The sequence below is a fragment of the Capra hircus genome, chromosome 10, assembly GCF_001704415.2.
Source record: "Capra hircus breed San Clemente chromosome 10, ASM170441v1, whole genome shotgun sequence".
Taxonomy (NCBI): Eukaryota; Metazoa; Chordata; class Mammalia; order Artiodactyla; family Bovidae; genus Capra; species Capra hircus.
The window spans coordinates 91640060-91666431 of record NC_030817.1 but is presented as its reverse complement, the minus strand read 5'-3'; the positions used below and the strand labels follow the sequence as shown (position 1 = coordinate 91666431).

The window sequence follows — 26372 nt, the reverse complement described above, 5'->3', positions numbered from 1 at the left end:
GAATGCTGGAGACCCGGGTTTGATCCCTGGGTCGGGAAGATCCCCTGGAGAAGGAAATGGCAACCCACTCCAGTACTCTTGCCTGGAGAATCCCATGGAGGGAGGAGCCTGGTGGGCTACATACAGTCCATGGGGTCGCAAAGAGTCGGACATGACTGAGCGACTTCACTTCACTGAACTTCACACATTTCTTTACATTATAGTCACAATGCTTTGAAGTATTTCCATATTTCTTCAAAACTGAGATAACTATATAGCATATGAGAGGGTTTTAATTTTTTTTTTCCTATTTATAATTACATCAGTGTTTCTCAGGGGAAGAAATATATACTTCAAGTTAAAGCTAACGTCAGGTAGGTGTATATATGTTATTAGTGAATGGCAGAGTTAAAATACTTGAATATCTTATCACCAGTATCACATATGTTAATGTTTAAAATTTGGTAGATATTTTCTTGATCAGATTATACACATCATATTTAAACAGTATAATGAGACTTGAGAGAATCAGAATAAGTTTGCAAAATCTGGTTTAATTCATATCTGGGGAGGGTAGGGAGCATGTGGTGAAAATACATATGCACAGGAACCTAATCAATGCTAGACAAATAATGTATTAGTTTACAACAGGATGACCGGAAATTCGAAGGCTCTGATTGAGTCCGTCAGCGGTAACACAGTTTTACATTTGGCTCAAGTGGCTGTTGAATAATATCAAGTGGTGCCAAGTTCCTCCGGAGCACCTCATGACCCCCCCCAACCTTGGAAGGCGTTTCACCACAGTCTCAGAAGAAATCCCAGTTGTGCCTTTCTTGTGCTGCCCCGGTACAAATGCAGGCCTGGGATTTCCAGGGGCCATATGTTATTGCACAGAGAGGTCTGTTCTAAGCAGACCCTTATGGCTAAGAAGGTGTGAGATTAGCCCTTAAATAGTGGTCTAGCATTAACGTGGTCTATCAAAGCAGGTTAAGAAATAGCTCCTTAGTGATTATGTACCAGCTACTAGTTATCACGCTAAGAGAAAAGGCAACATGGCAGCTTCACATTTCACATGACAGACCAGCATCACCTGGGCCTGGCTTGCTGGCTTACCTTTTCACATACCTCTAACGATTATTTTAATGTAGGCCCAGGGAAAGATGAGTTCATACCAGTCTTTTCTTCACATAGGTCTGTGTAGCATTAGAATTGTTCTGGGTTAATGACTAGGCCATGAAGGCAAAATGTTTTAACTTTCCTTTGCCAAAACAGAAACAGTCTCTGTTCTGACTCCTGTCCAGTTCCCAAAAAATCAGAACATACATACACCTTTGTTATTGCACATCTCTCACACAGACTCGTGTATGTATAATATATATATATATTTTAAATATGCTACACACATTTTAAAAAAAAGGACTATGGCACTTTACAGAATACATGTTTAACAAAGATCATTACACCACAGATGTTTGATAAGTATACAAAAACGCTTACACAATTCATGTAAATTGTTGAATTAGCACACAGGTTTAAAGAATCCACAGAATCCAAAGCAAACATTTCTGCCTTCTTGGAGTTCATTGAGAAGCCCAGCCCCATCACAAAACTTGAAGCACAAATGCAGCGAAAAATAAATACGACTTTTTCTGGTAGTAGTGATGGTCCAGGTATATTGGATTTTAAGACGGAGGCCATTATGTGATTGATAGAAATTTATTAGAAAAATAGATGTAGGTCGATTGTCTTGATTGTTTTCAATCTAACACATTCCTCCCATTCAGTGGTTTTTAAACAGCCATGCAGTTTTCATCTAGGCTAGCAAGATTTTGATATTCCATTTATCCCAACTGAAGCCTGGCTAAAGGGACTTGCAGGTTCAAAAGGCCCACATTTACCTGTTCACTCTTTCTCTGCTAGAGAGATTGCATCTGTGCTCTGCCTGACAAATCAGTGTTTGAAGCAGTTTTTAGTGGTGTGGGGTTTTGTGTATGTGTGCATGTACTGTTTTTGTCTTCTGCGACATTCAGACCAATGAAGTCAACACTGTCAGCTGACTTTCTTCTGGCCAAGAGTGGGCATGTTTTCACTTATGACTTGTTATTAGAGTGATCTAGGGATGTATCTCCACCCCACCTTAGTGGAAAAGCAATCAGGCAGTAAAGATGATGGACCTGCTCAGGGGATCCTCTAGGCTTATGACTCTTCTGAGAGGAGAGTGAGAGTGTAAACTCAGCATTATAACATAGATTCTCTATGTTGTATAGAAGGAAAAGTGAATCTTGTGGGGGAAAAAATGTGTATTATTTTTAATCAAGATTATTTGCCTGGTGGAGGGAACTTTATTTTTGCAATTTTTTTAAAAAAATTAATTTCCTAGTGTTAAAAAGGGATAAGTATGATGGTATCAGGACTTTGTGCGTCCCTATCCGACAGGGACAGGAGCCCTGTTCGGTGGCCACCATCACCTACTTTTGTGTGATGTCAGACACAGGTCTTGTTTCCCGAGTCCGGATGGCAGGCTGCCGTGAGCACACATATTTACCTCTTTGCTTTTCAAAAGAGTCACAGATGTATACTTGGCTTATTCTGAGTTTTGGTCTAAGAGTGGTGAACTCATTAAAGGCTGGTTCCCCACCCATACTCTCCTGCCCTCTAGGTCGTAATCTGTGAGATAAGATGGTTTCTGGAACAGGCCGACGGCCAGCCTGGAATAAAACTTCAGTTCTCCATCCCATCTATGTGTTAATATAAAGCAATTACTCGTTCTGCAGCAAGGCATGGTTTTCAGACTCACACAGCTTTAAGATGATTCACTCAGGGCACGGTTTTAAAATCTGAATCAGGATTCTTCTATGCCTGGTGGCACTTAGCACACAATACCTCGCCCAAACAAGGTTCATTAGTTATTTGTTAAATTTTCAAAACAAAGCAAGCCCTCAAGTAAGCAGATTCATAAGCCTATAGAGACCCATGCTTTTAATCCTTCCAGAAATTTGGTAGATCCATCCCATTTGCTTAAGCTGTAAGGAAGTGCTTCTGTAGCAGCCTGCAGTTTTGAAGTTCAGGGTGATACCCGACTAGGTTCCTTTCGGCCCCTTTGATCATTCCAGGGTAAGGCTGAAGTGATGGCTAATGCCATCTTCCTGGATCAGTCATATTGGTGACTTATAGAAACTAGGTTAAAAGCCCTGGATCCTTTTTAATAGTGGTGTTCATTCTTTCTGTAAACAGTTGCAGGCAGGCGCTGGGAGCTTGGTTGAGCTCTCATTTTTGCATGAACCTTCTACTCTATGCTTTCCTGAGAATGAAGCCTTTGCTGTAAACTCACTGGTTAGAGCAATTTACTGTTATCTGAGTCTGCGTCCAGGACCCACACCAGGAACTAGAGAAGCGTAACTCCTGTGACCAGCTCCTTGTCATCTGCTGCTGCCGGAGGCGGGAACACAGCTGAGTGCTGCTTGGTTACTGCACGGCGGGGAAAGGTCTCCCTGCAAGGGCTGAGATTCGGACACACACTCTGAGTGAGCCGCAGCAGCCTGGAGACCTGGGTCCCTGGAAGGAGGAAACAGTGAGGTTTCCCCCAGCAGTCAAAGCTCAGTCCTAGCCCTTGGGGAACGACACGGGATTTCTGGTGGCAGAGGAGACTGGGCCAGTACTGATGCTACGCCTGGGAAGTGGAGTGACTGTCTCTACTAATGGGATTCTGTCTGTGCTTTTATTCTCACAGTGGGACAGGTCCTCATCCTTTCTCTCCTCAAATTTCTAGACTCTCAGAGTGACAGTTCAGCAGACCCACCTGACTCTGGAGTTCAGCCTAGAGTAAGTCCCACAGTAGAATTCCACACTGTCCCCGCTGACCACTCAGGTCAGCTGAGCAAGAGGCAGTGTCTTGGTGTGTGCCCTGCAGCGCACGTCATGTCCCCGGTAAATGTACGGTCTTCACTGTGGGCCCCAGAGGAGACAGTGTGAAGGAACCAGAGGAAACAAAGCCCCCCGACCCCCAGCCTCACTCTGAGGCAGAGATGCCCGCAGGCGTGCAGCCTGTGCAGGAACACGTCTAAAACCGCCCGCAGACCCGGCCTGCGGCCTCTTCTGTCACCAGAGACCTGTTGCTTTCCTGGTTCCGATCGTCATCCTTCATTGAGCTTTGGTGGGGAGATGGGGTCCGACGGAACGCAACTCCACGCCAGGGCTTGTGTGCGGTTTCCTCGTTCCATCTCTTACAGTTTGCACTGGGGCCCTCACGTGCAGTGCTCGGCGTGGCTGGACGCGGCCTGCCGTCGGTCCTGGGAGGCTGTGGAATGTGGCTTCGGTAGGTAAAGGCTAGCTCTTCACTTGACCCAAATGACGGAACCAGAAGTGAAGTGTTTCACAAGGTTACGGCGAGCAAGAAAACGGCGTTGATGTCTCTTCCAAACTAAAGGAGGCAGATGAGGTTCTTCCCCTCTTCGATTTCTTCCTGTACTTTGTCACTGGAGGTGGCGATCTCCGCTTGGGCAGAGAAGACAGCGCAGATGAAGGTGAGCACCGTGCCCCCGATGGCGGTGTAGAAGGCCCAGCCCAGCGAGCAGTCTCCGGGTTTGTAGGCAGACGCGTAGTGTCCGCAGTAGCCTATGGCCTTCTGACAGCCCCAGCCAGCGGGGTAGAGTATCAGGCCCAGGATGAGGAAGAGGCCTGCAGGGCAGAAGAGAGAGCAGATGAAAACCCCGTGGCGAGTGAGTGGCGGCGTGCCTGTGTGCTGGTTACTCGATGTGCCCGCTCTGGGGTCCGGGCTGCAGTAGTGGAACGATGCTGAGTCTGCTTCCAGGGCCAGACTCAGCGAGTGTCAGTACTGTTCTGTGCAACTCACCTGGCCTGACCAAGACAGTCACTTTATTGGGAATACTTTTAGCCCCGGGGTTTCCCTTGTGGAAGCTAGTAAAGAATCCACCTGCAAGGCGGGAGACCTGGGTTCGATCCCTGGGTTGGAAAGACCCAGTATTCTAGCCTGGAGAATTCCATGGACTGTGTAGTCCATGCAGTCACAAAGAGAGTCAGACACCTTAAGTGACTTTCACTTTAGCCTCTTATGTACATGTCAGAATGTGAACCCACTAGCAATTCTCTTCTAGGAAAGCAGGTGACTCTGTTACCACTTTCTCCCATAGGGCTCGTCCTGCCGTAAGGCAGAGGTCGGCAAACTAAGGTCAAGCGGGGCCTTGTGTTTTAAGTAAAGTTTTACCGGCACACAGCTATGCCTGTTCATTTATGGACTGCCCGTGGCAGTGCAGGAACAGCACAGTGAGGAGGATGGCATAGGCCCTGCGGCCTGCAAAAATCGGAAATGTTTACTGTCTGGCTTCAGGCAGAAAATATGTGAATTATAAGAGAATTCACAGAGAACAAGAGTTAAATGCAAGAGACCAGATCTTGACTTGGCTGTCATGCTTTAAAGATAAGCCCACGAGGGGTCAGTTTGCTGGCATTCACCAGCAACCAACCTCATACCTAGGACAGTGATTTCTATATTTACATAGACATTCTGAAACCACATGCAAACTTGATGAGCATTTTTTGTCTGATTGCTTTTAAGTGCAGCTTTGAGTAGACACTAAGAAGCTCTGTTTCCATTCTGCTGACCCCACCACACTGACACACTAAAGGTCCACTATTTTTCTATCCCTGCAGCTTTACTGCTCACTGTGCAATCAAGAGTCACCTTCCCTGCCAGCCCGGGGCCGTGGTGGGGCAGGGTGCCTTGCCTGCTTCCCCCTCACACAGCAGAAGCTGTTTGTAAGGAAGTCCAGGTCCCAAGATGACAAAGAAAACTGAGGGACCCCAAAGCTTACCCAACAACACTTTCTTGGTAGAAAGGATGCTGCAAGAAGATGATGGCTTTATTCTGTTGGGTTGGCCAAAAAACTCATTCGTGTTTTCCCATTAGATGGTATGAAAACCCAAACGAACTTTTTGGCCAATGCTATATGCAGCAAGAAAAGACAGTTTTCTTTGACAAATGATATCTATATAACCAAGATTATTAATTCATAGACAAAAAGACCTGTGTTTTAGATATACTGGAACAGCAGTTGTATCCTCCTAATTTAAGCTTGACCTTCAATTCTCTTTCCCTGCCTTTACTGACCTGGAGAAGGAAATGGCAACCCATTCCAGTATTCTTGCCTGGAGAATCCCATGGACAGAGGAACCTGGTGGGCTACAATCCATGGGGTCGCATGGCATCCATGGGGACGTGACTGAGCAACTAACTTAATAATCGGGAAAGGCCAGGCTACAAAATAGGACCCTTGGAAGAATAAAGGACTCTCCATCTGAACAGATGTAACTCAGCTGGGGGGATGTAGGATGACTGAGCTAATTCTTTTGTGTCTCTACGTGAAGTCGCTCAGCATGTCCAACTCTTTGTGACCCCGTGGACTGTAGCCCACCAGGCTTCTCCATCCATGGGATTCTCCAGGCAAGAATACTGGAGTGGGTTGCCATTTCCTTCTCCAGGGGATCTTCCTGACCCAGGGATCCAACCCAGGTCTCCCGCATTGCAGGCAGACGCTTTAACCTCTGAGCCACCAGGGAAGCCCTTTGTATCTCTAAGGCCTATGAGAAATCCTGATTAATCCCCACCCTGTTCCCTAGGAAACCTCACCCCAGGCACAGGGAACCTGGGAAGTCTCCTGCCTCAGGTCCTGAGTTACTGCCTTGGGAACAGGAGTCCCTCCTCACTGGGACCTGTATCAGGATGCAGAGGCATGTAGCGGGGGCAAGGGAGCATTAGCTGCTCTTTCGCTTAAAAGGCCAGAGTGTGTATTTGAAATGTGGCTCCAATTATTAACTGCACTCATCATTTGTATTACGTGGCTTAAGTCCAATTAGTAAATGAATGCATGTTAATATGAAGGGGCTAGGGCGAGCAGGATCTGCCGTCACCTAGCAGCTCTGCTACCCTGTGCTGGGCTCTGGCTTGTTCAGTTGCGTCTGACTCTTTGTAGGATGCACAGTCATGTGGCTATCGCACATCCTTCTGGGAAGTTTTAAAATAAATAATTCTTCTTCTAATATCATCGGACCCCCTTTTTTTTCAGCACAGTCAAGTACATTTACCCTGTACTTCTCCTGAGCTGTTCCCTTACTGGTAGCTCAGGTGAGGTTCCTCAAGTGCTTCAGGCCTACTCAAAACCCTGTGGTTGCTATTGGCCAACCCATCTGTGAGCAGCAGGGAGACTATCATAAAAGGGTGCCATGCTTAAGAGTCTTTTGGAAGCCCCAGCTTGATTATAAGCCCACAGGGCAGTTTCCCCCAGGTGGATGACAGGAAGTGGCTCTGGTACATCTGTGAGCCCCCCAGTGCACACGACGTGTGTCCCCACCTGGGCGGCCTGGCTGCGAGGATTCTGCTCCTTGCACACGACAGGGCCAAACGGAGCATGATCAGTGCCGTGAACACACACGACTGTCTGAGCGCGAGAGAAAACCACCGGCCTTCAGGTGAGCGAGGAGAGACGTTCATCATCCCTCTAGGTATTTAGAAAAGACTCTTCTACCAAAGGAATTCCAGAAAGCTTCGTGATTCAGGTGGCCACATAGGCTTCTCACTTCCCAAGGTCCTGACTCCACACTACTCCTGGGGCACCGGTCCCCAGGCGCTAACAAGTGTCCCCTAGTCACAGCCATCAGGCCAGCAGGTTCTCTTGCCTCTGAGTAAAATTCTCGAGAAGCCCGTAACGGTTCCCCAGCTCTGAGTAAACTCCACAGCCCTGCGGTCCTCTGTGTCGGCTCTCTGTCTCCCACCTCTCGCCCCCGCTGCCTGCTCCAGCCTTTGCTCTCGCCATGCTCCCCTCGGATGACGCCTCCTTGTCTTCAGGTCCCACCTACTCACAGTTTCAACTGCCTCCCTTCCCCTGACTTGCTATCCCTGTTCCCTGCTTTGGTATTTTTCCTTAGCATTTCTTAGTAACAATCTAGTACCTTGAGTCATATGAAACTATTTGTCACATTTTTTTTTAACCTACAAAAATGGTGGTTTCATGTGGCTCAACCTGATATTTCAACTTATTTTGACTGTTAATCCATCTCCATTCTAAACTAAGCTCCACAAGGGCAGGGATTTTTGAACATCGGATTTACTACTAGAAAGCCAGGGTTCAGAACAGTGCCTGCCATAGTGAAGTGAAGTCGCTCAGTCGTGTCCGACTCTGCGACCCGTGGACTGCAGCCCACCAAGCTCCTCCATCCACGGGATTCTCCAGGCAAGAATACTGCAGTGGGTTGCCATTTCCTTCTCCAGGGGATCTTCCCGACCCAGGGATCGAACCAGGTCTCCCACGTTGCAGGCAGACACTTTAACCTCGGCTCCACCAGGGAAGCCTGCCATAGAGTAGACTCCTAATAAAATATTACTAATGTCAGGGCAGCTTGTTCTGCAGTAGAGTTTTTCTGAACCACAGTGCCCTGGAGGAGAAAGAGTACCGTAACTCTGGCAGGTGCCAGTCAACAGGCATGAACCACCCCAGCAGGAAAAGAGATGCAGAATGCTGGTGGGTTGGCTTCCCCTGTCACACTGCCCGTCCGAGGCCTGTGAACCCCAGGGGCTAGACGTAGACATGTGCCTCAGAGTGCAAGCAGGCTTGACACCAGCCACGGAGACAGAACGGGCACATCAGACCACCGGCAAGACGCGCCGTAAGACACACCAAGTCTGCGGCAGATGTGGCGTGGCTCCCCTCATCCTCGCTCTGGAATGCCCCAGGGACCCCCGGCAAGGTGTGCTCTGGACTGAGTTTCACATAAGAGCCACGCCAGAAACTGGTCTCTCCCCCTTGAAGTATTAAGAAACAGCAGCTCCTGCGGCGAGGCCAGCCCGTCCCTGGGGCCTTTCCACGCCCTTGCTTTTTACCGCATCACGCCTTCAGTGTGTGCGTGGGTTTGGAGGGTGACAGAGAAAACGGGACTAGGCCAGTGGGCGTCTGCTTTTCTTCTGACTGGCCTCTCTTCCTGGGGCCTGGCTGAGCTGCAGCAGGCCCAGCTGGGAGGGGGAGGAAAGGCATCGAGGATGATGCTGGACAACTGCTCAAGACAACTGCCACGGCTACAGGCATCCTAGCAGTTCAGAGAGCTGGTAGCCCCTGCAGCAGCTCCACTCGGGGGATGGCACCCAAGTAGGTACGATTCTCCCCAACCTGGAGACCCTCCCCCTTGCAGCCCGTCTTTTCTCTAACAGCCTCTCGGTTCTTTGTGCCAGCAAGACTAGAAGGTGCCAGCCTGTGCTCACCATCGGGTCGCTGGGGGGTGACTCAGCCTTATCTGGGGAAGAAAGACATTAACGGAAGTGATGGTCAGTCACTTGGACTACCTTACAGATGCTACCCCAGCCCAGGTTAGAGACAGCCCAGACAGTTGTTTACTGAAGCCCGCCATAAGATGCTGGCTGTCATGGGTACCAGCAGCCACAATGCAACATCCACCGTGTCCCTGTGGCATTTTAGTAATAGTTTCCCTGACCTGGAAGGAGCTTTCAGACTCAACCTGGATACCCAGCAGTTCTAGCCTGCTACAGAGAAATTTTTAGTCTGTGGGCAACATACACACATGGCTCTGGTTTAACTTAAATAATTAGACTTCATGAGCTCTAAAAAGGAGAGGGTAGGAGCTGGGTCTCCTGGCTGAGTTTCCAGTGCCTAAAACAAGGTGCTAAAAAGAAAATGAATGAAGCACGCTGGGAAAAGTAAAGCCATAGTCTTCCTGATCAACAGTCAGCACTGACTATGAGTAGACCAGCCACAAAATTATATATCTTAGGGAATTTTCTTACTGCTGCCCTGAAATCAAATAATGTTATCAAATATAAGTTTTAATCAAATCCCTTAGGTAGGGGGGAAAACCTCCATAATCCTGCCAAGCCCCCAGTTTTGGAAAGACCAGGAGCTGCTGAATACAATAAAAACGTTTTACTTGGTCTGAAGATGGCCACCTCCAGCTTTAAGAGCAGGGGATGCTATTGGAACGGGGGAGCTGAGTCTGCGCCACCGCCCACGGGCTGTGGGGGAGCGTGGGGAAGCGTGGGGAAGCGTGCGGTGGCCCCCAGTCTCCCTGCCGTGCCAGTGCCAGCCCTCCCGCGGCTCTGTCACGGGACCACCACCCCCTTTCACACCTGCTGGCCGAGGGACGGACTCCAGGCGGCCTGCCTTTTGTGGTCACCCACTGCCTGTCCAGAAGGAGGCCCTCTTCCCTGGCCCAGCAGGGAGAGCCAGCACTAACGTGCTCGTTACTGTGCGGAATAGCAAGTGTGCCTTTGGCCATCATATTCCTGCTTCCTCCTCAGACAGGCTTCCAGACCAAATAGAAAAGACTGACTAGACCTCAGTTCGCAAAGAAAAATTTCTAAGGACAGGAAGGAAAGATGGCCATCTGTTACTGCCACCGGCAGTCTGGAGAAGCCCCCAGGAAAGGATGCCCACTCAGCCACCACTAGGTTGCAACATGTTCATTCTAAAGCTCTGAAATAACCTAGTATCTCTGGAGAGCTCACAGCAGACAGGGCCTAGCAGACATAGCATCATTCAATAGATGTGGGCTCCAACTAGGTCATCCTGGGGAGTGCCCACTCCCCAAACAAGGGGTGTCACTCATGCTGACCCCTTGGGCACTCATCCCCCTGGAAACACCCACCCCCACCCCGCACCCTGGCTCTCATGTTACCTGTGTGACATCTGTCACCACTTCCTGCCCGAATGGTCTTCTCTGTGTTCCCACTGCCCCTTGCACACCCTTCTTCAGCTCTTCATCGTGTTTCTTTTGTGTATTTCTTCAACTCAATTTACTGAGCTGCCTAGTAAGTAGCAGGCTTTATTCTCAGCCCTGGGACAGAGCAGTGCCCTAGCAGGACTCTGAGCCCCTTGAGGGCAGAAAGGCTGGCTCTTTCTGGATTTCTGCCACAATTTTATCTCTGCATTTACCATAAACCTCTGATGGGTGTGTCACAGTTAACCTTGGGTAACAGAGGTCAAGAGTTCAATTTATTTCTGGCTTTCAAACAGCCACTGACTCATTTAAGAACCTAGCAGGAAACCATCTAACTATCAAACATTCATTTCCCATTCAATATAGCTCAAAAAACCCCAAAGCTCCACCTGGTCATGTTTATCCCTACCAGGTCTACCCTGTGACTCCAACTAAATGCCAGTCTGTTGAGCGAACTTCTCTCACTGGGCACATTGCCAGGAGGCGGCCCCTGCCCCTTCACCTCGTGCCCAGGCCGGCATCTCTATAACAAGACGAATCAGGCAGGAGAATGACTGGCTCCCGGCGTCCCAGCCCCACTCCGAGACACAGCTCAGAGAGCATTCCTGGCTCACTGGGGGTGACAGCTTCAGTCCACAAGTTCTGACAACATTGGGTTAAAGGAAACCCACGGTGGGAAGGCCTGCTGACTGTCCCTTCTCGGTTCCTCCTCACCTTTCCAGTCTCTGAACACTGGAGGGCCCAAGGCCCAGTCTTCTGTCGTCTGCATTCTCCTTGTTGATCACACTCGATCCCACAGCGTTAGGTGCCGCCTCTGGGCTGCCATCTCCTGAACCCTGATCTTAATGTTAGCGCCAGAGTTGCATATCCAACTGCCCACTTGATGCCCACTTGGATGCTAACACGGTGCTTGAAAACTTTGTCCAAACCTAACTCCTGATTCCTGCTCCCCACTTCAAAACCCGGTCTTTGTCCCGTGGGCTTCATCTCAGTCAACGGGAGTCCCATTCCAGAGCTGCTCAGGTCAGAAATCTTCGACTCATCTCTGACACCAGCCCTTCTCCTCGAGCCCACTTTCCTCCGCTGGCGGAGCCCACTGGCCTCCGTTCTAGCTGTCCCTTGGCCGGGAGAGCACTCCTCCTTGGCTGCCCATGGCTAACTCCTGCATCTCCTTGCAGGTCTTGGGTTGGATCTCCTCTCACTGAATCCTGCCCTGAGACCCTGTTTAATACTGCAGTTTACCCGCCCCCCTTCACCCCAGCACACCCAGCCTGTGTTGCCCTGGCTTTTAGTTCGTTCCTTCCATAGCACCCGTCACTTTTTAACGTACTGTATAATTATTTGGTTTGTTGTCTGTCGCCACCAGCTTGAATGTAAAGCCCAGGAGGACAGAGAACTTTGTGCAGTTTATTCTTTATGTGTCCCAATTGCCTGGAGCAATGTCTGACATGTAATAGGCATTCAGTAAATATTTGTTGGATGAATGAAAAGATAGAGTGCTGTGATGTAGATTTGTTACATTTTAAAATGAAGGCCTTTTAAGTTCTTGCCAGGCTTTTAAAATGGTTGCAGGAAAAGCTTCATTCAATAACATGAATCCTAGGGGTTGGCAATTCTGGCTAACAGCACACCAGCCACATTTACTAATGAAACACGTGAAGGGACCAAATCATGAGACTGCAAGTGTTGAAAATCTCCTTTCTGGCTACAAAAAAATAGATCTCTATTGGGAGATCACATGAAAAAAAAAAAGCATTAAGTCAATTAAGTGTGATGAGTCTTCATTAATCTAGAGATCATTTAGCCTCAAGACTCTGAAACTGTTTCCAACTATGCTTGGCGGCAGCCACGACACCTGTAAAGATGCGCCGAGGCTGACGTGGGCACTGCCCAGGGGGCCAGCAGGGAGCAGAGGAGCAGCGCAGGGGTGAACCTGGAGAAGTTCGGCGAGACGGCAGGTGGTGGTGGGGGTGAGGGGAGATGAGGGCGGTGGAGCGCGCAGCTCGCAGAAGCCGTGAGGTAGTGGCCAGCAGCACGAGCCCGGGGAGTGGAGAGGCCGGCAGACAGTGCTGGCACCGAAGGCAGGGAGGGGGACCCTCCCACGGCCCAGGGACACCCCCCCAGCCCTGAGGGCAGTGCTGCAGATGGGACACCTCCCTGGCCCTGAGGGCAGTGCCGCAGATGGGACACCCCCCCGGCCCTGAGGGCAGTGCCGCAGATGGGACACCCCCCCGGCCCTGAGGGCAGTGCCGCAGATCAGCCTCCGATGGAGGGGGGCCAGTGGGGCAAGGGAGGAGAGAGGATGCCCTGCCCCTGCGAGGGTAACACACGTGCTCACGTAACTCTAAGTCCGGGACCATCATGCGGTCCAACAGTTGACGCTAGAGTGACACGCGACAGCCGTAGGCCTGCTGGTTAACAGCTAACCTTGATCTGTACGCTTACCTCTCCTTTCCTCCTAAATTTTCATTTTTTCCAAAGCTGGAAGTCATTTTGGCAGTCACTAATAGCTATTAGAAAGTCACCCACTGTTGTTAGCTGGGGATCTTTTCACTTGCATCACACCCCAGGGCACACTGTCCGGTACCAAGACTGCTTGGAGGAAGGCACCGTCAGCCCTCCCGGCTGCCCACCCCCCGAGCTTGCCATCTAGCCCTTCCCTTCCCAGAGAGGGCCGCCTGAAAGGGCCTGCTCCCCACGTGCAAGGACTCTGCACACTCCCTGTAGTCACGCCTCCACAGTCGCCGAGGCAAGGCTGAACTAGGCCCCTTACACTCTGCTTTAAGAGCGGCAGCTCAATTTCGTGGGTAAAATGTTTAAATAAAAACAAGGAAATGGTTACCAACTACCTGGACACCGAAAGAAAAACCAGGACTCTTACTGTGACATAACATGCATTTGTCCCATGAAAGAGGAGCACTGGTTCCGAGGTCTCTCGGATGCCTCCAAGTACATACTTTTGGCTGAGATGAACTCCCGCTGGACTGTAAACCGGAGAGCAGCGAGGACTGTATTCTGCTCCTTGGCTTCTGTCTCCACGTCCACTTCAAACTCACACTCAGTGCCTATGACACAGCCCCTTGCACAGACTATGCTGCTGACCGACTTCACAGGTCATTTGTGATTCCCATTTCCTTCCTAGTCTTCTCATATTTGGAAGAACCTTTCGGAAAGACCTGCTATGGTAAAAATGGTAGATTCCAAACAAAGATGACATGGAGTTTTAGCTGTAAACACCCTCCCTCTATTTTCCACATTTGCAACTAATACTTGAAAGGTGGAGGTTTATACAGGTGATTAGAACCCCTTAATGATCGGAATGATAATTGTTACAGTAACTGTGAAAGAAAGTGAAGTCGCTCAGTTGTGCCCGACTCTTTGCGACCCCATGGACAGTAGCCTACCAGGCTTCTCTGTCCATGGGATTCTCCAGGCAAGAGTACCAGAGTGGGCTGCCATTTCCTTCTCCAGGGGATCTTCCCTACCCAGGGACTGAACCCGGGTCTCCCGCATTGCAGGAAGACGCTTTACCCTCTGAGCCACCAGGGAAGCTATGCAACTGTGTTACCACCGCAGTGACTGTGGCAGCAGTTAGCACTCACTAAGCACTGCAAGTTGCCAGGCAGCAGCCAAGCCCCTTACATATAGCTCATTGAGTCCTTGAGAGGACTAAGGTGGGTACTGTTAATCTCATCATTTGACAGATGAGCAAACCAAGGCACAGAGGGATTAGGTAAGGTTACACCACTAATTGATGGTGGAGCTGGGACTCAGATCCAGGTGGCAATGCTCCGTGGCCCACTCCAGAGCCATCACCCTCGGCTGCTGCGTTACTGCGAACCCTGTCCAACTGAGGAGGGGAGGTTGCTGAATCCTCAAAAGCCGGCTTGCTTACACCTGTGAGACATTCAGGAGCACGTGACAAGCGCATATCAAGTGGAAACACCACAGGCCTGCTGTCTAGGGATGACGAGGAGGGGAAGGCTTGCCTGGCGTCAGGCAGGCTGACCTGACAACCCTACAGCAAGATGGCAACCAGATAAAGGATGTGCATCCACGCCTTGTCTTACATTGCAGTCTGAGTGTCATCAGCCTCCTTACTGCAGTACAGATGCCACCTTGGAATGGCTGTCATTGGCCAAAAAAAAAAAAAAAAAACTTCTAGAAAGAAAACCGATGAAAAGGTCAAAGCAGCACAGTGTTCGCTATGATGCCCTCCTGCAGAATCTGTGTGAGCAGAAAACTGGAAATAAAGCACAAAACCCATCGGACGAGAGGGAGAAAATGTAAGCTGTATAAATGTAAGCTATATAACCTGCCTACATTTCAATCTTTGCTCTTAGAGTCTGTGTGCTTGGGAGCCGTCTGAAACTGCACATCCACTTAGGATACTAATGCCATCCACAAAATGATCCACAGAAAACCATGTCCTACGAACCTTCCAGGAGACACTTATAGCTGATTACACAAAGTCGAGCACCAAGAGCATGCTCAGACAGCCTCCAAATTACATCCTTGCTCGTGCAAGCTGGTTTAACCATCTCCCCTCCTCCAAGCAGCCCTTCTTAATTCACGGAACAGAGCTGAGGAGCTCTGTCTTGACCACCTAACCCTGAACCCTTGCACCACTACCTGCACGCATCAGGTTCAGTTAATCCTCTGTTAACAAGAGACCTGCTTTCTGCCAGTGTCTGTATTCAGGGAGTGCTGCTCTCAATCTAACGCATCAGACTCGTGAAATCTTGCTTACGACAACTACAGACACCAGGATGGGCCCCCTGGGGTCTGCCACCCAAGGAGAACTCAGGTCCTTACCTCCCAAGCCCCAGCACTAAGTTAGCAATGCTACCCCGGCCTGCATGACTTCTCCAGGTGCCCAGACACTGTCCTCCGCACCAAAGTGCCTCTTGGCCATTCAGAGCCAGGGCTCTCCAAGCAGCATTCATACACCAGTATAACACAACAGAGCGTTAGCCATCCCACAAATCAAGGGCTTCTGCCCATGAATGCCCCCTTGGGTGAATCTCTACTTTTGAAATCACGTTGCCCACTAAGGTTTTTCAATTTTTCAATGACAATTTATTCTATAAAGCCCAAACAGAACTTGGTTTTAGTGACAGCCAGCTCTGAAATGATTCTTATTGGTTCTTTGGATGATGACTGCATTAATTACTATTTATGCTCTAGCTGTCTAGGAGGGCAGAGTTCATGCTAGGATTGAGACTTAGCAGCATTTACCACAACCTTTACTCTTTCAGAATCCCAAGAAACTCATAGTTTCTAGCACAGATTACTGAACACAGAACAGACTCTGTTTCTGTCAGTGGACAATAGTTATTGAGCATCTCTTGTGTGTGCAGCAGGCCTCATTCCTTGCTCATATTCTAGAAGAGTCGTTCCCACACTTTAGGACCTCGGGTAGTAACACAAAAGCCATAAAAGTTACTGGGAGTCAGTATTTCTTCTGTTGTGAACATAGACACTAAAAACACCACTATCTCCTCTTAATATTTCACGAAAAAGGGCATTTTAACAAAACAGGGTAAAGGATGCAACCTAAGAATAAAGGACAGGTCTTTAAGTTGAACACATACAGCACTATGAAATCTTACAACACTGTCCTTAGTTTTCTCGTTTTTGCTGATGACTAGTGGAAGCTAAAAACTGTCACCTGCCATCTGACTCTACAAGGATGAAGTCACTAGCCACTGCAGCTGCTAACCGTCACCACCCTCTGACGGGTTCAGGGTGGAGACTGGGAACGAAGCACTCTGTGATATTTTCAGGAGATTTTATGGGCCCCAATTCCTGTATCTCTTATCTAGAAACGCAGTAAATTCACTAACAGAGACATCTGTTCCTCATGACTAGCGGTAACCTTCACCAGACGAGCAGCAACCTTGTGCAAAAATGTGTGCTGGCCCACATACATCCCACTTCACCAAAATCACGAAGACTGGCCCTCCCCTACCTCTGTGGAGCAGTTCCTCAGAGCTGTCTGAGGTGCTGTCTCCCAGGCTATAGTCCTCATTTTACCACAAATAAACTTAACTCACATTGTGCATTGTTTTTCTTTTTTTTTTAACTGACAAAACCTGAGCAGAGTGGACTGGTATTTGTTCCAAGGCAGTGAGAGGCTGCTGGGGTGGGGGGGCGGGGTGTGTGTGTGTGTGTGTGTGTGTGTGTGTTTGAGAAAGAGAGAGAGGCAGGTCTGAGTTAGGATGGGGACACCTCTCTGAAAAGCCTGCTTGTTGACTGCACAAATAAAAAGGTAGAGTGTAAAGAGGCTCTGAATTCCATCGCTTTGGCATTCAGAATATAAATCTGTTTTCACTGCATCTCATTTCAAAGTTTCAAGGGTTTATGGATAAACTAGACTGGACCCAACTTTGACATTTAAAAACTCTGCTCTGAAGGCCAGATCGGAAATAAGAGGTCAGAGGGTTCAGTGGTAATGAAAAGGGTTTTCAGCTGATAACCAGTGTCTTAGAGTAGATGATACCTACATGTCATTTTAGTCTATGATCAATAACACTAGAGGCTTTTAACCAACAAGGTTTTCTGATGGGAAGGAGAGAGCAAGTGACGGGTCGGGTGTGGGTGATTTTTTACTCAAAGCTTCTGCTAATGCTTATACCATCTCCCTGCAGGAGTCTAGTAGGGCACGTGTTTTCTACTAAAAACACTTCCATGGAATTATAATTGGCAAGAAAAATATTCTTCCAGTGTGGGGGCTGGAGAACGGATGACAGAGCAATAAAGAGAATTCTCTGGAAGACAATCAGAGCGTAGCTGTCATACAAAGACCTTGCAGCCAAGCCCCCCAGAGGAAGTTTCTTCTATAATTACTCAAAATTAATGACCATCAATTAAGAGTTGTCAGATGCCCCTAGAATATGCGGTGAAACAACCCATGAGAAAGATGAGTTTCTCCCACACTGAAGCCTCCTTAAGCCTTCCTCAGCAATGATTCGCGCTTCTATGCAAATTACTTCATTGGTAGTTTCTAAAGCTTTAACTTTTACTGTTAAAATGCAGCCCAGCAAAGTAATTTAGTGAGATTATTCCTTCCCATGAGTTAGTGATAATATTTTACCTTGCATTCCAAGTGAGGTGTTTCCTAAACTGTGTCTGTGCAACTGGAAGAAGTTCATAAAATATATCTTGATAAATTATTCATCCAACATGTAGGATTAGAAAGAGCTGCTATTTGACTATAACCAAAATACACTTACAACTTAAAATAAGCTGCCACAAAAAATAAAATGCAGTTTATAGCAGAATACAAGAGACTATAAAAATGTAGTTATTGAGCTCTGAAATTTTCAGGACAGTAAGTTAAATTTCTTGTCTACTAAAGATTTTGGGGGTCCAGATAATGTTAAATAACCCCTGCAACCAAGCAGGTGCCATCTTTTCAACACCACGGCCCTGATGTTGGCCTCTAAACTCTGAACACATATAATCACTAAGTATTTTGGTTTGAAGTTTTTAATATTGACTTTGTTTCTCAATGTGTGTGGTTTAGGTTTCATATGTACTAGGGGCTATCTTTGAACAAAAAAAAAAAAAGAGATTGTGGATTGTGAGCTAATTAGTAAAACCACCAGGAAGCCTCTATACAACATCCAAACACATAATTGTGCTGGGCTTGAGCACAGAGAAGTCTTCAGAGGAGATGCAGACTACTTCTGAAGTGACATCAGAACTTAGAACACCCCCACTGTTGCATCAAGCTTTTAGAACAGTGCCTGAACCACCTGTGTAAATATTCAGAGTCATACTTAAGTGATGATTTGTTACTGGAATTGGAACACAGATCACCATGGCTCCCAAGATTATTTGTCTACAATTAAGTGGTTACCATAGCAAAATACTTCATTTGCGTATCAACTGCATATTCTATCTGAATTTTAAGAGAGTTTGCGATTTTCTTCTAGCGTTTCCAACTGATTTTTCAAATTAATACCTGTTTGGTCCACTTGCTCTTAGGCAGTAGTTTTTCCTCTAACGATACAGCTGAACTCTTTTCTTCCCTTTAAATGTGATGATATTTTTTGTTTGCTTTTCTAGGGTTCAGCTTCTGAAGCAATGACTCTCTAATATGGCTTGGGAGCAGAGAAACTCAAGAAATTGTAGACCTGAGTCTAGGGGTCTTTGTATTTAGCAGGCATTAAATAAAAGATCCTTGAATTGAAATTTAATTCTGGCCTGCCTTTTCTTCAAGGTGGATGAATCATTACATGTGGTCCTCTTAAAATGACTCAGATATAGAAGGGTTAGACCCCACTTCCGGTGGAGGCATTCTGACTGGAGAGCCAGCAATTCAGAGCCGCCTCTGACAGCCAGGTCTACTGGGGCCTCGTTCTCAGGAGAAGCAGGGGGTGCCCCCTTGACTTCCCTCCTGCCTTTTCTGTGACGATGTCTTGAAGTCAGGCAATCAAGGTCACACTACCTTCTCGGAGAAAAGCAGGTGAAAAGTGGCTCTGAGACAGTCAGGGATCTCTTCCCCTCTTCCCCATGCTTCCCAAACCCTTGTTCTTATCCCTCTCCTCGCCAGTGACTGACTTGGTCACTGGGAGTGAACAGGTAGGGCAGGGTATACATCAGAATGGATGCTGCAGTCAGGCTGAGTCATGGTTATCTTCCTGATGCTAAGGTTAGCTTTCACCCTGTGAAAAACCGCAGTGAGAATGCCAAGCCCCAGACAGCAATCACGGCGTATCTCACATGACAACCCCGACCTCCTCACGCGGCCCAGACTACGCCAAAGCCACTCTCCAGTCAGCACGGACAAAACCCTCCGCTTGTCTTCTGAGGTTCTTCTTTTACTCCTTTCCCATCTTTTTTCACATTGTCCTCCTTCCGCCTCAATCACGGCTCACCTCCAAGGAAACTGAACCCGCGCAGCAGGCCCGGAGCTCCCACGGCAGGGAGCGGTGCCTGCGTGCACGGCCCCACAGCCATCCATCCAGCCGGCGGGTGGGCAGCTTGCTGGAGCCATCCTGCTGGGCTGAAATGGGTGCAGACAGAGGGCTACAGGGACTGTAAAGCGGGAGAGCCAACAAGACACGAAGCGGCACAGGGTCTGTGAAGGGAACCCGAAGCCAGCAGGCAGCCCGGCCGGCAGCTCCCGCGCTAGTCACGCCTTGTGGCCACCCCAGGGGAACAGCCCAGGCCAGGGCCAGCGGGCCCGCTCCTGAGCTCATCGTCGTGGCTCCGTCCCAAACCTGAGTCACTGGGGATTCCACAGGCTGCTAAGAGGGCCCTACGTGTATTTCCAAACCCACACTGCTTGATGCGGTCATGGAAAACTTGGATGTTTGCATTCTACGCTTTTGCTGTGGACCACATCCAGGTCACAGCCTAAGGAAGGCAGCTGGCGAAAACGACCCTGCTGGCCAATTCCCCAGCTTTTGTAATGAATCCCAGAGGGCTATGGACTGACGTGTGCTGGTGGCTCTGCCAAGTTCCAGGCGAGCCCTCACCCAGTGAAGACCAGGCAGCCTGTGATTTATCCTGCAAGGGGAGCCTGAGAAGCCTCCTGCAACCAGGACTCAACGGCTAGAAGCTGCCTCCAGAAAGGAAGGATGGGGAGAATGTTCTTGTCAGGGGAAGAGGAGTGAGAGGAGGAAGTTCTGTGTTGTCCTATCAATTCAGCTTTCAGAAACCGGCCTGAGGACACCAGAGGGATGGGAGAGTCACAGGGCTGCTCTAGGCTCTTCAGTCCCCATAGAGGCAGCCTACGAAGGGCCAGGGAATGACTCGAGACGATGCGGTCACACTGGGTTTCAACAGAACCAGGCCAATTCTAAAGACACCTCTATTTCTTAGAATGCAGCAACTGTTAAGGAACACAAAAAAAAAAAAATACGAAAAACCTGCCAAGAAAGCATAAATACTTTTATAATCATCATGTAGCTACCACTTACTATTTACCATGTGCCAAACACTGTGCTTAAAAGCCTCTCTCATATATGATCTAATTTAATCCTCAAAACAACTCTGAGATAGGTTCTACTGCTAAATCCATTTTCCAAGTGAGAAAACTGGTCAACATTTCACAGACACTTCAAGGTGAGGTCAGGGCTGATCCAGGGCCAGGAGAGGCTTGAGCTCCAACTGCTGCAGAGAGAAAACTCTGAACAGCCAGGGCATTTGTGCATGAGCGTTTTGGAAGTGTCGGCTGGGTGCCACCATGAGGTGAGGCCATAAGGGCAAATCCTGCCATCTGGATTAACTTAATAGTCAATAGCTTTTTTTAAGTAACTCAGATTTTGAGATTTTTCACTGAAGTATATTCTTTTACACCCAACTTCTAAAATCAAAATACTAAGATTTTGATGACTTACGTTACACTCTGAACAGTGACAGCTCTGCAAGCCTTTGGCCTTTAAGATTAGGCATAGTAAAGGAATATATTGTTGTTCAGTTGCTCAGTCATGCCCGACTCTTTGCGACCCCATGGACTGCAGCACGCTAGGCTTCCCTGTCCTTCACTATCTCCTGGAGTTTGCTCAAACTCATGTCCATTGAGTCGGTGATGCCATCCAGCCATCTCATCCTCTGCCACCCCCTTTTCCTCCTGCCTTCAATCTTTCCTAGCGTCAGGGTCTTTTCCAGTGAGTCAGCTCTTCACATCAGGTGGCCAGATTATTGGAGCTTCAGCGTCAGTCCTCCCACTGAATATTCAGGGTTGATATCCTTTAGAATTGGCTGGTTTGATCTCCTAATATATGATAGCATATAATTTTTCACCCAGTTACATTAAAAAAAAAAGTCCTTTTTGCCAAAATGCAAGTTGTAAGAACAAACACAGTCTGAGTATATTTCTAAAGAATCCTTTGGTTGCTCTGGCACCAGCCTCCTCTCTCACCATTGGTTTCAATGTTGAATAGATGCAGGGTTGAGAGAGGGCATGTAGGGAGAGGCGAGACTGATGCTCACAGCTGTAGCAAGTCCTTGGCTGAGGCCGGGGCCTGACCAGATCCCCTTACAGACCGGCCAAGAGGACAGAAAGCCAGTGGGCTGCTTCAGACACTCGGGGGCAACTCTGAGCCACAGATTCAAGGGCCACATCTGCCATTGACGTTGGCTTGCACTGCCTGGTGGGGACCTCTTATTAGAGGAGAAAGAGCCCACTGGACCTCCCTAACAGATGTGGCCCCCGCCCACCACGAGGGAGCCGGCTGACCAGCAAACATTCGGTTCATCTTTCCCTTGATTTCTTCTCAGAGGCGTGCTGCTGGGCTGGGTGGTGAAGAGAAACCCCTTTTCTTAGCCTTAGACCAGTGGTCCCTAGAGAGGCAGGAACTAACTGTACAGGAATCTTTGCCTTCAGGCAGTTGTTAGCAATTTCAGGCATTCTGAGATGCCTCATGTGTGCATGGGGAACATGAGTGAAAGAAATAAGGAGCAAGTTTTTAGAGAATCAAGACTCCTGCGAGACAGGTGACCAGTAGACCAGTGTCTTGGGTTGGTACTCCCTTCTCCCCAGCCCTTCTTCCTAGAGGCCTGATACGGAGAGAAAGGGAAACGTCAAGAATAACTCATTGGAGTGTATGAATAATACCTAAAATATGTACTCATCTCTGTGCCAAGATGAACACTCTTGCCATTTATGTGAAATAGCAAACAAGAGCACCAAAGCCTTGGTGGAGTAATCCACATTCTTAGAGACTAAAGTTTACTGGAATAATACCTTATTAAAAACTGCAGGTAAACAGTCTCTGAGACTGAAGGATATCTATAATCTGCAAACTGATTGCAAAAGACTGATTGTGATGGTGCGTCCCAAGACGTCCCACCCTGCTATAAATGGCTATCCCTTGGGTGAAAGGCAGTGAGTTTCTCAGGATGACAAACCAGAAGTCGTATCTGCATACCAGCATATTGATAAAACTCATAATAAAGTCATGAAGTCACAGGAGATGAGCAAATACACCACAGTCGCGCAAACTGAGCAGAAACAACAACTCTCTGGTCAACGAGGGCTCTTCAACAGGATTGATAATTTGTGTAAATTGGCTTCCCTTCATCTACCTGTTTATTTTGACTTTTCAAAAAGCTTTGGTAGCACTTTGGTAACACTCCTCAGTGAAAGTTTTAAGACACACACACACACACACACTCTCACACCCTTGAGGCCCTGTGTGCCTCGGGGAATAAAGCAGGGACGTTTCTCTGACAAGAAAAAGATGATCCAGTATGGAAACTGAGCTTACTGAACATTTTTGGAAGGTGAAACGCCAAGCCAAAGGGGATGAATGTCAGATCTGAGAAGTCAATCAAAAGGAGGACAATGAGTTTCACAGAAGCAAAACTCCAACATCAGATCATATTTTCCAATCTCTTGATCTTTAAGAAGAGGAATGCCAACATCCAGAGAAGTGGGTGCATTTATCTCGAGTGAAAGTGCAAGTCAGTAGCAAAGCTGAAAATCAGAATCCTGGCCTCCCAAATCCCCTGAGTGCCTGTGAGTGCCTGGGTCTCCCATGGTATGGCTGGTCCTGGCAGAGAAAGAGATGGGGGTCCAGAGACCGGTCACGAGTGTATCCCCCACACAAAAGCAGCAGGAGTGTGACGCAGGTCCTCCGTCATTCCTCTGGGCCCTCTACCCTCTCCCCAACATGCACACATAGGGTTCCTAAGGTCTGGGCAAGGAAAACACCTTGTCAGCTGGGTTTGGGGAAAAACAGTTGTTGGACCCGTTTGTTTGGAAGCCTGCCCTGCTGAGCTCAAGAGTTCGCCATAAAGCAGGGGAGAGCTGCTTCCTTCGGGGTCTGCTTCTTCACAGGCCTCGCGCCAGGCCCAGTGCTTATCCGCGCCATCTGCAGCCCTGGCTCACAGCTGCAGGATGAGCCCTTCAATGACAGGTGGGGGTGGCCTGCTGTTTCTCCCATCAGGCTTCAGATTAAGAAATACTTTGGTTGCAGTGTTTAAAAAGTGGATTTTTCTCTTGAGAATCAAAGCAAGAATCTATTCCTCTGCTTCCTGAGGATGTCTTCAAACTCTGGTGTGTGGGGGTGTGTGTGTGTCTGCCACCCAGAACAAGTCCCTTGAGTGTGGACAGACCGATAACCCTCTTGGTTCCAGATTCACTTTTTTTTTTTTTTTTTTTCAGATTCACTTTTTAACCCCGCACGGGACAGTCTGAAAATGCTGGTGGCCATTGGAGTCTTCTGGGCGCTCACAGCCTCCCCTCTGGGATCTCTGCAAGGCGCTCACACTTTTCTTTCCACCCACTTCTAACAAGCTCATTAGTGAGAAACTCCCAGAAAGTGGCAGAGTTAGTTTGTAATTTCTGATCCCAGTGCACAGAACATTCTGTCAGGCTCCAGGAGACAGTCAGTTTAAACCAGAACCGTTATTAAACACAGAGCAGCGGATACTAATTCCCTCCCGGCCGGTGTCCTCCCCGCCCAAAGCTGAAATCATCCTGCGGCGGGGATGGGGGAGGTGGGGGCGGGGTGGGTGGCAGCGCCCGGCTCACTGCCTGGGAATGACTGCCCCTCCCTTACAGTGGTCCCGGGACACAGTCCACTGCAGGGGGCTTCCTTCACCGCAATTCCTCCCTGGACGCCCGAGGGCAGAAAGCATGCTTTTAATTTAGTGGGAAAAGCAAAAAGCAGGAGCTCATTTGTTTGCAGAGCTCATTGCCTTATGCGCGCAGACTGGCTGATCGGGAAAGCCAAGCCCCATGGCAGCTTTCTCAAACAAAACCCAGCAACTAGAACCAGGGGATACAGGCTAAGAGGATGAGCAGGGGAGAGCAGAGAACAAACAGCCTTGCCTTTGCTTTAGGGGAGTGATACAGGGCAAAGGGAGCGATGAGGACAGCGCATGGCTGCTGCCTAGCCCCGGAGAGAAGACCGCGCTCCTAAAGACGCACGCAGCAAAGGAGTCAGCCGTGGGCACGCCGCACACACGCAGTGGCACCTTAGGGCCACTCCCAGGGCCCCTCCCCTCCGCGCACGCTTACCTGCGATTCCTTGCAGCAGCCCACAGACGTTGAAGATGCTTTTCTTCATGATGCTCTGCACACACATGGTGAAGACAGACACCAGGGCCACAGTGCACAGAATGAAGATGCCCACGGCTAAGAAAATAGCGGTGGCCTGCCAGAAGCCGCTGGCGATCTCGCCGAAGCTCTCAGCGTAGGGCCCGCACAGCGTCTCGCGCGGGAGGTGCTGCACGCCGGGGTTCCGGATGCAGCGGGCGTAGATGCCCAGCGTGGGGTGGTAGGGCTCCGGGGTGCCCGCGCCCTGCTCGCCGGGCTCGGCGCCGCTGCGGGGCTTGGCTTTCCCGATCAGCCAGTCTGCGCTCATGAAGGCGATGAGCTCGGCGAACGCCACCACAATACTCAGGAGGGTCCAGAGCATCGAGCGACAGGTGACAATGACATGACACATATTGATGCTCAAGGCGGAGGGAGGCGGGCGTCCCAGGGGTGAGCAAGCGCAGCGAGCCGCGCCGCGGCAGCGCGAGGGCGCGGGAAGGCGGCTCAGGCGGGGGCTCCCTCGTCCCGGCGTCCTCGGGCAGCGCGCTCCGGGGCTGTCATGCTGCCATGTCGCGGCTCGGCGGCCGCAGCCTCACCTGCGGAGAGACAGAGGAGGGCGGTGAGCCGCGCCAGCCCCGCCCTGCCCCCCGGCCGCCCGCCCCCTGGCGGCTCGGGACCCCAGGGGCGCCGCGCCCGCAGACACGCTGCCCCGGCCCCGCGAGCTGGCCGGTCTGTTTCCAGGGCGCTCCCAGAAGCGTCTGCGGTGCCCCTTATCTCTAGGCTGCACTGCTCACCCACCCGCGCCAGGCTCCGGCCGGGGCTGTGTGCTCTTGGGACGCCGCTCCTGCTCCGTCTCATCTTACTAGAGAAAGTCCAGCTGCACAGGCTGCATTCGGACGGATCAAGATGGGCTGCTAGGGAACTGCGTCCACGGACGAGCCGCGATTTAGAAGTTTACAGGACTTGGTACTAGATGAGCCGAATTTGCCAAATTTGTATGAAAAGCTTTTGCTTATTAGCAGCTTTTGCAACTCCCGATTTTACTGTCTGGGAATCAACGTACTAGCAGAAACACAGGAGGAAGTGTTTGCTTCAGAAGTAATGGAGAATTTAAAAGGAAAATAATGCCGTGATAAATAATAAAACTTTGCCACGCAAACTTATTTTTCATGCATTTCTCATGGGGTGATTTTTAGACAAACTACAGAAGTTAAAATGTGAAGAAGAGGAAGGAAAAAAAAAAAACTCCAAGAACTGTTGACTTACTCACTTGCGGGAATTATTCAAAATGGGGCATTAATGACAGTTGACTAAGTATCATTACTTAGGGGACGTGTTGACAACAGAGCCTTGCTAGTGAAGAATGCATCCCTTGACCCGTCCCAGTCCATCACAGGGCCTCTGCCCGAGCTTGGTTCACACCAGGTCTGAAACTCAACATGCCCATTGTTTCTGATCTCACAAGGCCTCATTCTGTTCCCAAGGACAAACGGCTGGCTTCATTACCAGAGGGCCCTGCTCTAACAGCTCAAACCTCCTTCAGGGAGGCCTGAACCCTGAAATGGGCCACAGCGCTCCTCACAGCCCCATCTTCCTGCCTCTCCCCATGGCCTCCCCTCCCCCGAGGTCAGGAAAATCCCACAGCTTGCAATGGACA

The 26372-nt window shown here is 49.3% G+C and overlaps 2 protein-coding genes across 9 annotated transcripts in view; one reads left to right on the top strand and one right to left on the bottom strand.

Moving 5' to 3' along the window:
* SCAMP1 (secretory carrier membrane protein 1) overlaps positions 1-24105 on the top strand; it is a 154591-nt gene extending 130486 nt beyond the window's left edge. Inside the window, exon 10 of one of the 2 annotated variants that reach the window (XM_018053678.1) lies at positions 23840-24105. In XM_018053678.1, the coding sequence (XP_017909167.1) occupies positions 23840-23967 (128 nt within the window). In that variant the 3' untranslated portion in view covers positions 23968-24105. Of the gene's footprint in view, positions 1-18789; positions 18921-23839 lie in introns of those variants that run through there. The other variant, XM_005685067.3, reaches the window with a different exon arrangement.
* LHFPL2 (lipoma HMGIC fusion partner-like 2) overlaps positions 514-26372 on the bottom strand; it is a 171746-nt gene continuing 145887 nt past the window's right edge. For all 7 annotated transcript variants that reach the window (XM_018053681.1, XM_018053680.1, XM_018053679.1 and 4 more), the window contains 2 exons: positions 24698-25311; positions 514-4656 (listed from right to left, as the gene is read on the bottom strand). In XM_018053681.1, the coding sequence (XP_017909170.1) occupies positions 4400-4656; positions 24698-25127 (687 nt within the window). In that variant the 5' untranslated portion in view covers positions 25128-25311 and the 3' untranslated portion in view covers positions 514-4399. The remainder of the gene's footprint in view (positions 4657-24697; positions 25312-26372) is intronic.